Source organism: Diabrotica virgifera, chromosome 7 (assembly GCF_917563875.1).
Source record: "Diabrotica virgifera virgifera chromosome 7, PGI_DIABVI_V3a".
In the NCBI taxonomy this organism is placed as follows: domain Eukaryota; kingdom Metazoa; phylum Arthropoda; class Insecta; order Coleoptera; family Chrysomelidae; genus Diabrotica; species Diabrotica virgifera.
The window spans coordinates 101,156,581-101,171,305 of record NC_065449.1 but is presented as its reverse complement, the minus strand read 5'-3'; the positions used below and the strand labels follow the sequence as shown (position 1 = coordinate 101,171,305).

The 14,725-nt window shown below is 31.9% G+C and overlaps 1 protein-coding gene across 2 annotated transcripts in view; it reads right to left on the bottom strand.

The window, feature by feature from the left end:
• Positions 1-14,725, bottom strand: part of LOC114336265 (pickpocket protein 28) — a 353,651-nt gene that overhangs the window by 194,252 nt on the left and 144,674 nt on the right. Inside the window, exon 10 of one of the 2 annotated variants that reach the window (XM_028286595.2) lies at positions 10,216-11,052. The exons of the other annotated variant lie outside the window; for it this stretch is intronic. Coding sequence (XP_028142396.2) covers positions 10,824-11,052 — 229 coding nt within the window. The 3' untranslated portion in view covers positions 10,216-10,823. Of the gene's footprint in view, positions 1-10,215; positions 11,053-14,725 lie in introns of those variants that run through there. 2 annotated transcript variants of the gene reach the window in all.

The following is a 14,725-nucleotide window of genomic DNA, read 5'->3' as shown; positions in this document are numbered from 1 at the left end:
AAATGGCCTTTTCTTCAGAATAGAAAGATTAGCATCAGAGATACGAAAAAATGTATAAATATGAAATTGTAGCTTATTTAATTCTCAAGAAACTGGTTTGCAAAAATTTTTACTAAAGCAAAAATTTAGTGAGCTATGGATAATTAAGACTTGTAATAACATGCAAAAACCACCTTTACCAACCCTTTCAAAGTCACCTCTTTTTGCGACTGAGGATTTTAAAAAGAATTAATATTAATAGGCTTATAGACCTTATAAAAACCTACAAAATTATTTTTTGCCAAACTTTCTAAAATCAAAAATAGAAACGTTACGGTTAAAAAATCAATATATTTTTTAGAAAAAAAAAGGAGAAATCCAATTAGAAGCATAATAATGTAAGTTAGCGGTGTTTTTAGTCATTGGCCTTATTCATTCTTCTTTATTTATGTATTATTAATAGATTCTAGAAGTTTGACTGGATTAGAAAGATTAGTTTTTAAAAAACTGGAGTTAAAAGCGAATAACGAATTTTTGTAGTTTGGTAAAAATGTCGATTTCTTCAGAATAGAAACATTAGCATCAGATATACGAAAAAATGTTTAAATATGAAATTGTAGGTTATCTAATTCCCAAGAAATTGGTTTGAGAAAATTTTTTGTACGGCAAAAATTGGGTGAATCGTAAATTAATATATTATTGAAAAACACTTATTTTTTCGATATAAAACTAACACTTTTGATAGCGAATAAATCGAAAACTATTCATTTTATCAAAAAAATGTATAGAATCTTTTTTGCTTAGAATGAATGTTTTTATCAACTTTTGCGGTCAAAATATAATAAAAAGTTTCCACCCCCGGGATGGGGTGGCAACCACCCCCATGGTAAAGGCGCCTTTCGGCATCATATAGATTTTAATCCTTGGACTATCTACTACTTGTTCTCAAATTTTCAAGCAAATCGGTCCATTCTGTAAAAATTGCGAGATGAAAAGCTTCAGTTCCTGGACTAATTTACATACTATGCCAATATGTAGTTTTACACATTATGCCAATTTATATATGTACCTATATGGATTTAGGTCTTTTGATGTCAATTATACAGTAGTAGAACTACTACGTATCTATGTATTAAATACCAAATTACATTATATATTATGTATGTGAATGAATACAGTAATTAATATAAAAAGTAATTGAAATATTTGCAATATGTAGATATGTAAATATTTTTGTATTAAATTGCAAATAATAAAATTACTTATTTTTTTGAGAAATCATCGGTAATTATAGCTTTATTGTTGTTAATCCTTGTGGTCATCCTTAATCCATTGGTTGAATCGACGTTGTATTGGCGGCAAGAAATGAATTGTTACATTATTCAACCTCACGTCGGGTTAGTAAGATCTTTTCTTTTCGAATTTAACAAAGCCATGATTAACTTCTTGCAAACAAGTAGGTACTCTTTGGGTGAATTCTAAATAAACTGCTTCTAGCAATAATTTATAACAGTGTTATAACAGTAAAAAGTGTTTGGTAATATGTATGTATAATAGAACTTTGTAGACAAATAAAAATTACTTTATGACCCATGACTTTGTCGGCTAAAGATCGAATAAATATTTATTACCTACTTATTAAGAAACCCTAATAATATAAACCAGCACTACAGGTGTTATACAGGCCTTTGACGACAGACCATAATACCGAACATAATTTAAATTTTTAGTAAATTGTACAAAAAAATTATTGGATGACCTAAAAAATATTCTATTAAGAGGTATTGTTTAATTAGAATATATTCCAATAAACGGATAAATTTATTAAGGAGTAAATGAAAACGTTTCGGGACCTCGAATTTATATTACATAAACCGGGATATTCCTATAACAGGGATTCTAACAGTGGCGGCCCGTGAGGTAGTGCCATAGAGCCATGGCACTACCTTGCTAACTATGCAGAAACATATTTTTTATCTTAAAAACATTTTAATGCCTGTTTATTTTTTTTTGTGAATATTTCTCTTTATTTTTATAAATTATATCAAATCTGGCAACTGTGTAGCGCAATGCAAATCTACCGACTCTGGCCACCCACAGCTGACCGGATAAAGGATGAAAATCATAAAAATCCCAGTGCCGAACGGCATAGTGGCTCGTGAGAAAAGAGAAAGATTGTATGAGCATCCTGTGTAAGTGACAGAGAGAGAGCGGTATTGCACTTTTAACATACGTTTAAATTGGAGTCTCCGTGCCAGGCTCGAAATCTCGAAAAGGAAGTTAGTGGATCTTAAGATACAATGTTTTAGATCTACATATTTCTAGTTTCTTTACGCGTTCGCTTGACGCTATTGTGTTTATTGTCTACTACTGTATTGTATATTTGTGTTTATACTCTACTATATTTTTTAATTTGTAATTATTAGTTAGTGCGTTGTGATCGTGGGTGTCGTAGGTATAAAAATAATATTTTGATTATTTTCTACGTTTAATTTATTTATTGACAATAAATCAAATTAGTATATTAAAAAACTCTTTTGGTGGTTTTTCGTTAGAAAAAAAAAACCGATGATCTTGTACATATATGGGAGAAATTGAAATCCCATGAAAAATCTCAAGTGCACATGAATAACGTTTTTAGCTTTTCAATGCTTGGTAAGTTAAATATAAAAACCCAATTAAATTCAGCTTATCGTGATACTCTATTTATATTTTATATCCTTTTTGACCATATCGTAAAACCGCCACAAAAAATTTAGGCAGCTGCCCGGATTCTGGCACTACCTTTCTAAAGTTATACGAGCCGCCACTGGATTCTAATAAGCGAGTTCGACTGTATATGTATAAGCGCGATGAAGTCACATAGTGGGTTGTGTGTCGACTCTAGTCGACACGAAGTTGTCTTGGTCTCGACTCGAGACTAAAGTTACAAGCGTGTCTCCCATGCCGACCTCGAGACCGCAATTGATATAAAATGGACAATACCTTGAGACCTCTCGACATTTTTTATCTCAAGTGGACAGTTAGCTTATACATATACAAACCAAGATTTCGGCAGATGTACTTCACGGTGTTCGACGTATACTCTTTATTTATACAGTGATGAGTGCGCTAATAACCGGCAAAATAGCTCAAAAGATGGAAAACATAATACATTGCGGAACAAAAAGAGATGAAACTAGAGGAGGTGGAAATTATCGTTATAAACGTATTAATTAACATTACATTACATAGTTTCCCACCAGTGGCGTATTGAGCATCGTTCCGCGGGTTCCGCGGAACCAGAACCGCGGAACGCTTTAACGCGCTTTTTGCAAATTTGAAAATTCAAAATAAGATAAACGATTTGCTTGGAAACTCAATTAAAAGTGAACTTCATAATATCAGTGCATCTCCATTTTTTTCGATAATATTATAGATGCAACTCAAGAAATTTCACAAACAGACCAACTTATACTAAATTCACACAGGGGCGGCTCGTGATAGTACAAGATAGTGAGGCACACTACACTTGAGGAATATTACAGTAGACTCTCTATAACGAACACGGGTATTACGAAGTTTCGCTTATAACGAGGTATGTCCAACATCTGTGTGCTTACCGAGGCCAGTGCTGTAATAAATTCCACCGCCTGTAACTTCCTTCCTATTTATCTGTCGACCGATATTGAATATCGTAGGAAATTTACAATTTGCGATGGCCAAGTTTCATTGTTGAAGTCGATGATCGACACCTAATAAACTATGGAGGAGGCTTCAAAACATTTCAGTAGTGGTGATATGTACTGTTTTAAGTTCCTTTCGTCATGTAAATCAAATATTAAACAGTATTGTTCATACAAATCTTTATTAGCAATCAAGAAGCTACAACTTACAAGTTACATGACCTAGCCAGAATGGCGTTACGTCGCTGACATCTGTCTGTCGTTGGTCTTCTTCTTTTACATCCTAAACATAATATATTACATAATATTGTTGTCTGATATAACGAGATCTGCTTATAACGAGGTAATTAGTACGCCATTTCAGCTCTCGTTATAGAGAGAGTTTCCTGTATTATTATGGTTAGCTTTTCTTTAATAGCCGGAAGGTCGATTTTGTGGCGTCATAACGTCACAAAACGGCACCGTATTTATTTTAAGGCTTGCAAACGATATTAAATAACAATTATTTTATTCGCAAAAGAAAGTCGAAAGTTCTAAGTCTTTAACATCGTTCATACTCTTATTAGCTGTTTTTTTAGCTAAAAATAATTAATATGATACCACATATCAAAACAGTGTGAGTCAGATGTTTCGTCCTTTCTTGGTCTCATCAGCGTTGTACAGTCATATTAAGCAAAATTTACATTATATACTACATGACAAGAACGTACAACTGATTTCAGTGGCGTAACCAGCGGGTTTTTAGGGGTTATAAGCGCCCCATACCCTTAACATCCTCCTTAATTCCATACCCCCGAAGACCCATACCCCCTTAGGATCATCCTGGTTACGCTGTTGACTGATTCTTTTATTATTAATCACTTGCCAAAATGAAATTATTGTGCGCAATCAATATACCTTCAAACACGTGATAATTTCATTTGGAACCAATCTTATATTGTAAATGTATTGAATATATAGGAAATAAAAACAAGCAAGTAAGCAAATTACTGTTATATTATAAGATTGATTTTTTATGTTAAATAAACTAAGGGTTAAATTTTATTTTTTTGGTTTTTTATATTTTTTATTAAACAGCGTGCTTAAAAGTAAAATTATTATGAAAGAAATCATAATTTCTAATTTTTTTTATTAATTTACTTATTTAATTGACATTTGGAAAATGGCATACAGCTAGTCACAGCATGATAACATATTCTAAACATCTAATTATACTAATAGTAAGTAACCAGAGTGTAAGAAGGCCAAGTACACGTAACCAGAACAAACTGCTTTAACAAAAACTGCAAAACCACGCTAGAGGCATATTTTTGCCAGCCTCTGAAAGGATATTTAATCCCGGCTCCAAAAATTATTCTCAGTTTAAATTTTATTGCGGCCGGCTGATCACCGCCGGCTTCGTAATATGCTAGACAAGGACCCATCTGAGGCAGTGCTTCTGCTATAATTTGAGAAAGTGAGAATGAGACGCATATATACTCCCACGTAGGGTAGGTAATACCTACCGATGTATTTATGAAGAACGCTTAACTACAAAGATACGGGGTCAGGGCCGTACCTACCTATTTTTATTTTTTATCATAAAAATAAAGTTATTAAGTTTTATAATAAAAAATAAGTTATTTAGCAAGTTTCAAAAAGTTCAATTGTATTTAAAGAATTGATGATGAAATAACGAAAATAAAGTTATTTAGCAAATTTCAAACAGTTAAATTGTATTTAAAGAATTGATGATGAAATAACGAAATAACGTAGAGTCGATTGATATACCGGTGAGGCACTGCCTCACCTGCCTCATAGGACTAGCCGCCACTGAATTCACAATCAAGATGCAGTAGAAGTAAACAAACCAAAACACGTTAACTGCTACAAGGAGCAGTCCTCAATCATGATTTACAATGTATAAACTTTGTAAATCATCATTTGGGAGTTACACTGTAGATACATTGTAAATATGTAATGATTCAGGAGTGCTCCTTGTAACAGTTAATGTGTCCTGTTTTGTTGACTTCTACTGCATCTTGATTTTAAATTCAGTATAGTTAGTTTTTCGATATGTAGAAATTGTGTATGCCGAAGAAAATGTTTTGGATGTAATTATTAACGAATCATTTTTACGATTTGTTCCGATAACTGACCAAACTGCGTGTAGTACACTTAGCGATAAAATTTTGGCTAAATTATAAACTAAATTAGATATATGCATGAACAAACTGCGGGGTCAGGGATGCGGTGGTGTAGCAAATATGACTGGCATTTATAACGGCGTTCAAGCCAAAATTTCGAAAAGATATCCAAACGCTCCTCATGTTCACAGCGCTTCATATAGTCTTAACTTAGTTTTAAACGATTCAGTCAAAAATATTTATTTAAAATTTAATCTGATCATTAATATGTGTTCATTATTTTTAGATGTTTATTCCACATTTTTTGTGTTTGCACCAGCTTCATGAATTTTATTTTGATATAAGTCGTTTTTGGTTTTTTTAACAAACTATTAAGCTTATTTCTATAGTTTTTATAATAACAGTTAGCAAAAATTGCTTTAATAATTTTTTTAAAGAAAATCTCGTCGTTTGATTAAAGATATCAACCCCACCGTTATCCAAGGTTTTATTTTTGATATTTTTTTTATTTAAGCGTTGTATCTCCCTATACTAGAGGTTGGTATGTAATTATTTAACTTATTTTTAAATGTATCATATATACAATGAATAATCTATTTTGTTCATAATATAAATATTATTCCAATGTTCATTTTTAAAAGCTGTTTTAGTTTTCCGATATTAAGGTTGTTAATACATTATGGCTGGAGATTTAGATGTAGAAAATTTTTGATTTTGATTATCTGTAAAAACTGCTGGAGTAAAGTGATCGGTCATGTCAGTATGAAAAACGATAGGATTAATATTAATTTACTGTTTAAAATTAGCTGGAGTTTTTATAAATAGAAATAGAAATAGAAATATTTATTCATCCTTTTAAGACATTTTTACAAATGTATAGGACAGGTCATATACAGTAATATAACTGTTACAAGCTAACATTGTTTAGCTACACAATTTTTTATAGGTACCTAACACCTAACACATATTATAAAATAACATATTTAGACTAACATTTTTAGACATTTTAGACTTTGTATACACAAAACAATTTATACATAAAAAACAAAATAGTGTAAAATAGTTTATAGGCTATCGTCAAGGAATTCTTTGACTGAATAGTAGCATTTGGCTAATAATAAATTTTTGATTTTATTTTTGTAACTATTAAAACTAGCAATCTCCTGCATTTCATCGGAAAGTTTATTGTACAATTTCATTCCCATAAATTTAAAACTATTTTCTAATCTTGATGTTTTAAACTGGGGTATTCGGAGCTTATTACAATTTCTTGTATGGTAATCATGTCGATGAGCATTAGTTTCAAATTGATTGAAATTTTCTTTGACAAACAGAAGAGTGTGGTAAATGTACAGACTATAGAATGACATGATTTTGTATTTTATAAACGTTGGTTTACAAGTTTCCCGAAATTTTAGCCCGAATATTTTACGAATAATTTTTTTCTGAGTTACAAAAATTTTAGGGCTGTCAATAGAATTTCCCCATAGTAGTATGTTGTAACTCATATGACTGTAAACAAGGCCGTAATAGATATTGATCAGTGCTGATATCGGCATAGTATCTTTTATTCTAGAAATAGCATAAAACGATTTATTTAATTTTGTATTTATTGTATTGACTTGTTCAGTCCATCTCAAACGGCAATCTATATTTAAACCTAAAAATGTTGTTGTTGTAACTGACGAAATAAGTATATTGTCAAATTTAAATGATAATGAGTATACATTGCTAAGAACATTTTGGGAATGAAAATATAAAAATTGAGTTTTATCAACGTTTACTATTAATCCATTTGCTTAATATTGCATTAATATATCATGTGACATAATATATTATGATAATTTATATTTAATGTTTATTAAAAACTTTTGGTATACAATGTTTGCTTTAATTGGGCGGGCGGCTCACATCCCAACTGGAACCAGGGCCCGCTGATCTATCGGTACGCCACTGTTTCCCACCTTTAGACGTCTGTGACAGGAGTATTTTATAAAATTCTACTGTCACAGTGACAGTTGTCATACTCCTCTGATACGTCTAAAGGTGAGAAACTATGTAATGTAATGTTATGTTAGACGTTTATAACGATAATTCAATGTTACAATCCAACATCAGATTGTACACTGTAATTTTCTTGTACTGATATCTTCTTCAGTTTCTTAAAGGGCCTGATGATGGCGTATAAACTGTAAACGCCGAAACCGGTCGCCTGAAAACTGTTTTAATAAAAAATCTTCAATAAGATTGTGAGCATTTTTCTACAATGTGCTCATATCAGCAGCGTGTTCATCATTTGAACAACTACAACTACACTTGAGAGCAAAAAATCGACTCACTTGCGACTTGTACACGTTAGATGTCTCGAATTTCCTAAACCTGTTATCTGCTCTAAGTGCTTTTTTTTAGTATGTTATAGCCTTATTCTTTAACAATATAGCTGTAATAATAATGTTGCTAGGCAGGTAAATGTCACTTTATACCGGGTGTAACAATCATACTGTGTTTTTTCGTAAAGTTCGGAATACCCTGTGGAATATTCTACCATATATAAAATATTGAAATTAAAACACAATTGAAGCCTTAGGTTTTATTAATATTTTCTTTTTTGATTCATTTACTTATGTTAAATAATAAAAAAGTTAGATACATTAACAGCTAGCGATGTTTTTCACCAATAAATTCTCATTTTCTGCTTAGTTTAATAAACAAACCTAAAGTAGGCTATGATAAATTGACAATTTAATGGATGTCAAATTTTTAACAGTCAAAAAGTGTCTGATTTGTTGTGAAAATACAAATTTTACCCGCGATGAGTGGTTTCAAGCAGTGATCTTACATAGCGAAGGACTTAGCTACCATGCTATCGGCTCCTTATACTGTTAACAATTTTTTGCTAATATACGATAATGCCTCACGTTCACGAACTGTAACCGAATATTTACAACAGTTAAATCTTCGGACTTTGAATTGGCCATCGCATAATCCAGATCTTAACCGGATTGAACATTTGCGGGACATAATTAGCAGAAGACTACGACAGCGTTTGCCACCTCCTAGAACCTCACAAGCGGTAGAAATAGTAGCTCTCGAGATTTGGAATGATATTGATGAAGACCAAATAGCATACATCATTTTTGTAATACAAAAGTATAATATATATAATCAATATCTCTTTTATTATCAAGCATAAGCGAATGAATAAAAAAAAACAAAATTTAAGAAAGCCTAAGGCTACAAAAGAGTACCTAATAATTTAAATATTTTATACAGTGTGGGCCAAATAAAACAGTCCACCTCGGTATTGAGCAATATTTATTAGATTTTAAGGAAATGAGGAAACAGGTCGATTTTTGATCTAAGGGGTACACATTTTTATGGTAAATATCTGTTATTTGTCAACCCTTCACTTCCACTTCTCCCACCCCTTATTTTTAAATAGTGAACAGGGGTCGTGTGCTAGCTCATTTGAAAGGTTATTCAATTCTCTATTCAGTAATATAAATATTAACATAATTATTTATACAGGGTGTCTAAAAAAATTTAATTAAATTAATTGACATAAAAAGAAGAATGCATGTAATTTATTTAATTCAAAATACATTCCACTGCTGTCGCACAACAGAAAAAATGTTTTTTTTTATAAATAAACATTGCTTTTCGCTTAATTTCAATGTTCAAGCTGCTACCCATCTGCCTCTTGGTAAATTGAATATTGAATTTAAGCAACAAACAATGTTTACTTATCAAATAAACATTTTTTTTCTGTTTTCTGTCAGTAGTAGAATGTATTTTGAGTTAAATAAATTACATACATTCTTCTTTTTGTGTCAATTAATTTAGGTAATGCAAAATAATTTTCCTTGGACACCCTGTATAAATAATTATGTCAATGTTAATATTACTGAATAGAGAATTGAATAACTTTTCAAACGAGCTAGCACACGACCCCTATTCCCTATTTAAAAATAAGGAGTAGGGGAGTGGAAGGGAGGGGGTTGACAAATGACAGATGTATGTACCGTAGAAATGTGTCCCCCTTAGATCAAAAATCGACCTGTTTCGTCATTTCCTTAAAATCTAATAAATACTGCCAAATATCGAGGTGGACTGTTTTCTTTGGTCCACTCCGTATATGCTAGAATATTCCATAGTGTGTTCCGAACTTTAAGAAAAAAAAACATAATATGATTGTTACATCCGGTATAAAATGACATTTACCTGTGGAGCAACAATAATATTACATCGATTTTTTTAAATAAGGCTACAACATATTAAAAAAATCACCCAAATCGGGCAACAGGTTTAGGAAATTCTAGACATCTAACGTGTACAATTCAACGAGTGAGTCGATTTTTTTTTGCTTGGTCGTATAATATATTGGATATCGGGCGTTATTATATATTTTCTGTATCTTGGTTATTAAGAAGCTAATTAAAAACATCTTTCTAATAATTCAGTAATTTTAATTTGTCAAAATTAATCAACAATCCATCCTCAAATTTTGTGTCTGACCAAACAACAAATTAAAAAAATATCAATTATGTATCACCAATATAGTCGGTTCGCTAATCTGAGACACAACTGTCTAGTAATTTTAGTACATAATTATTTTTGCGAATTTAGTTACATTTTGACAGACTAGACGTGGCTGGAAATGACTAATTACTATAAAACCAAATACAGGTGCTAAATAAAAACCATAGCCAGTATTATCTATTAATATAATATAACCGACATAAATCTAAGGCAATCAATTATTTATTTAAACCTGAATATAAGGTATTGATAACAAATGCGAAAATTATTTATTGTACAAAATAAAAATAATTTTGAGGAAATAAATTCCACAAAATTGTACGAATTTAGTATACACTCCCACTATTTCCAATAATTCTTCTTTTTTAATGAAAGAGTAAGTTTATTTCAGCTGTTAATAGTGCGAGGAAGAAATTTTTGTGTTGTGTATGTTTCCTACTCTGAATCTGTCAAAATGAATTTCAGTTGAGCGAACCGAGTTTAACAACTTAATCTTAGATAACTAAAACTAAAATCAATCTTCGTCTGGTGGTCCCGATATGTCATTATACAATTTCTTGTTATACCACAGTCTAATAGTTATATAATAGACAATTTCAGCCGCAGTTAAAAGAGAGAAGCCGGTAAAAAGTCCTAAGAGTCCTCCGAAGTTTGAGATAAAGTCGAATATTCCGTATAACTCGTTTTTCTCGGATGGTAGGAACTGATCGGAGCTGAAGAAGATCTTCAGCGAAGAGTAGTGCCTAAAAATTAACAATAATACATTTTCTAAAAAAAAAAACAAGCTGAGAATGCGAACATTATCATAACGAAAACTTTGTTAACGGTTAGCAAACATCACTTTCTGTATTACTCACAGCTACCTAAAACTAAAGGATTATATGAGGTACTAGTGAAACTATATTGAAAGATTTATCTTTGGAAGATTCTGCAAAAAATTGCTCTCAAAACTTGCCACACTGAACAAATCACGAAAATTTATGTTCTCGCGCTTCAATTTTTATTCATTATGCGATCATGATCAGTCCAAAATGATAAAAAGTAGAACTGGTTTTCACTTTAACTGAAAGTATGAATGTACTGATCATTTAAAATGAAAATGTGTTCTCATGGTCATTATTTGTTCAGTATCACTGAATCAGTTAGACTGCGTCAGTGAAACTGACAAGTGAGAACCCGCCTTAACAGATAGCTTTAGGTGGCTGTGACATTATTACATTTTTATGCAATAAAGATGATAAGAAGTATGATAAAAAGTAAAAAAATTAAAATCTGGACATAATGTCCAGTTGCACCAACAAAGAAACGATTGATTTCAATCGCCCGTTTATTTTAAAATATAATTGTCAAATTAGCGTTGGTACAACTGGACATAATGTCCAGGTGCACCCCACTGTTCTTAGAGATTACTACGGTTGCCTAAATCGACTAACCAATGAACATTAAGGGCCGGTTGTTCGAACGCTAATCAACAATGATGATTATCAAATATTTAATTACTGTTGTTTGGGTTGCTGAAAACATAATTGATTACAATTATGAAATTACTAAATCAATTATGTTAATAATTGTTATGTTAATTGATTAACTAATCTCATAATTATAAGCAATTTTGTTTTCAGCAACCCAATAAAAGTTGACTTTGACAGTTTTGGTGACAGTAATTAAATATTTGATAGTGATCATTGTTGATTAGCGTTCGAACAACCGGCCCTTAGGGTGCGATTACGTCACGAGAGTGTACTGTCATTTGAATCGTAATATGATTTTTTTCGAATCCTGAGAAAACCAAGTATTTTAGAAAAATTTAAACGCAGGATGAAAGATTACATTATTACCGAGGGCGGAAAGCCCCTGAGAATAAACAAGCAGTTTCTATTGAATGAAATATTTGAAATTAAATATCACACTTCTCTTTCATTTTCAGCCCTGTAACTTATTAAAATAAACATTATAGAAGTTTTCAGGGACTTTCGGCCCTCGGTAATAATGTAGTCTTTCATTCTGAGTTCACATTTTTCAAAAATATTTATTAGTTTTCTCAGGATTCGAAAAAATGAATACAATTAAAATACATTGAGAATTTTGACATGCGTCAAAATTTTGCATTAACTCAATGTAAAATTCAAAACTTCCAGCTTCCCTAATTAATTTACATCAAAAGATATTAGAAACGATTTGTAGAGGATTGAAATCTGTATTGAAAAAAACTGTTAAAATTGGTCTATGTAATTAAACATATTCCAAAATTTTGTAAAAATTTAATACATTTTAGTTTTCAGCCCAAACTTAGGCCACACACAATGCAATAATGTTCACATTTTTGAACTGTCAATATTTTTATTTTATCATCTATTGTTTAAAAACAATACAGTTGATAAGATACCCTCAGGTGCCCTCAGTTGCTGAGAAAGTATTAATAATAAAGATTTTTTATTCAGTCAATGGTGTGAGCACTGTCAGTTAAATAGTAACGTGTGGTCTAACTTTTACACGCATACCTATTGTGGCAAATGTATTATATTTTTCAAAATTTTGGAATGCATTTAAATCGTAGAACAATTTTAACTTTTGATTTTAATACAGATATTTTTTACAAGTATTCTCTCATGACTTTTGATGTAAAATAATTAGGGAAGCAGGAATTCAACAATTTAGAATTTTACATTGAGTTTCCTATGGCCCTTTTTACGATTCACCACCCGGTATAAGATAAAATGTGTACTGTTTGTCTTATTATTTCATAATAACACAAATAATACACATATATACACAATAACACACATTCAATGATCGAAAATCATTTAAAAATATGGGAATGTGTACTCTTGTGACGTAAAGTCAAAAATATAAGTCTCCCCACCACCGTCGGTAAAGGCAACCGTAATAAAGTCTAATAACCGTGAGTTGCACCAACAAATAAACTACTGCATAGGGATTACGAACACTCGATACGAATCGTATTCGCCATGTTTTACTGTAGCGCCTTACGGTAAAACATGGCGGATACGATTCGTATCGAGTGTCCGTAATCCCACCTCTGATTTGGATCGCCCGTTTATTTTAAAATATAAAATTGTCAAAAAACTGTCAAATTAGAAACAGAAATTTTAACGATTCTCCCAATAAATATTAAATTTTAACCTTTTTCCAAAGAAAAGAAAAGTGTTCTGTTATTTTATTTGATGGTAAAAAAATTAATATTCTCGGGAGAATCGTTAAAATTTTTGTTTTAATTGACAGTTCTTTGACAATTATTATATTTTAAAATAAACGGGCAATCCAAATCAACAAATCAATCGTCTATGTGTTGGCGTAAGTGGACATTTTAATCTGCCAGATGATGACACCCCAAGTCGACTTTATAGGGTATTTCATTCACAGTCATTTGTTTCGAGCTTCTGTCATATGTCGTATAGTCCATGTATATTAATATTATACACAGATTATACAACATATGACAGAAGCTCGAAACAAATGACAATCGATGAAAAGCCCTATAGCTACAAGTTCAGAATGCCACTAAATAACCACTTCAAACGCAAAAAGATACTGTTGTCAAACTTTAAATACGAAATATTTGATGAAAATATCTTATGGGGTTCTGGTAGCTCCAGAAACCACCCGGCACCTCGTAGTACCAGGTGCCGGGTTAAACGAGTAGAGTGGAAATCAGAGGGTATTAGCATCGATGGAAAGATATTAAATCATCTCCGATGTGCCGATGACATTGTTCTCATAACAGACGACTTAAGAGAAGCTAGAGTTATGCTACAAAAACTACAAGTAACACAAAGAATCGGTTTAAAGACAAACTACGGAAAAACAAAAATGATGACCAATCGCTCGTCCCAAATGAGCTAATAGAAATCGATAAGTCGTCGGGGAGCACGGAAGGAGCCTCCACGCAAGTGATATAAGCTATTATAAGAACAAAATGTCACTGGCGCTCCCTGAAAACGCCCCTCGAGCGGCCAATCCTTTCACCACTGGATCCGAAGAAACAAACGAGAATCAACGGCTCTTCTCAGCATACATTGGCAATGATGACCATAAACATTGAGGGTATTACTTGTAATAAACAAGAAATTTTGTTTGAACTGTGTAAAACCCACAAGTGTGATATATTATGTATACAAGAGACTCACCGTGACATATCAGCACATAGACCTAGCGTTGAGGGAATGCAGCTTATCATTGAACATCCAAGTGCAAAACACGGAAGCGCCATCTTCGTGAGGAGAGATATTTATGTAACATCATCTGAAAAAACATGCTACAACGACATTGAAATTCTGACCGTCGAAATAGGAGCCCTGCACAGTGACATCTGTGTATAAACCACCCTGGAGAGACTTTGTTTTCTCCCCTCCAAAAAATTTCGCTTCTCAAAAAATCAGATTCATCCTCGGGGAT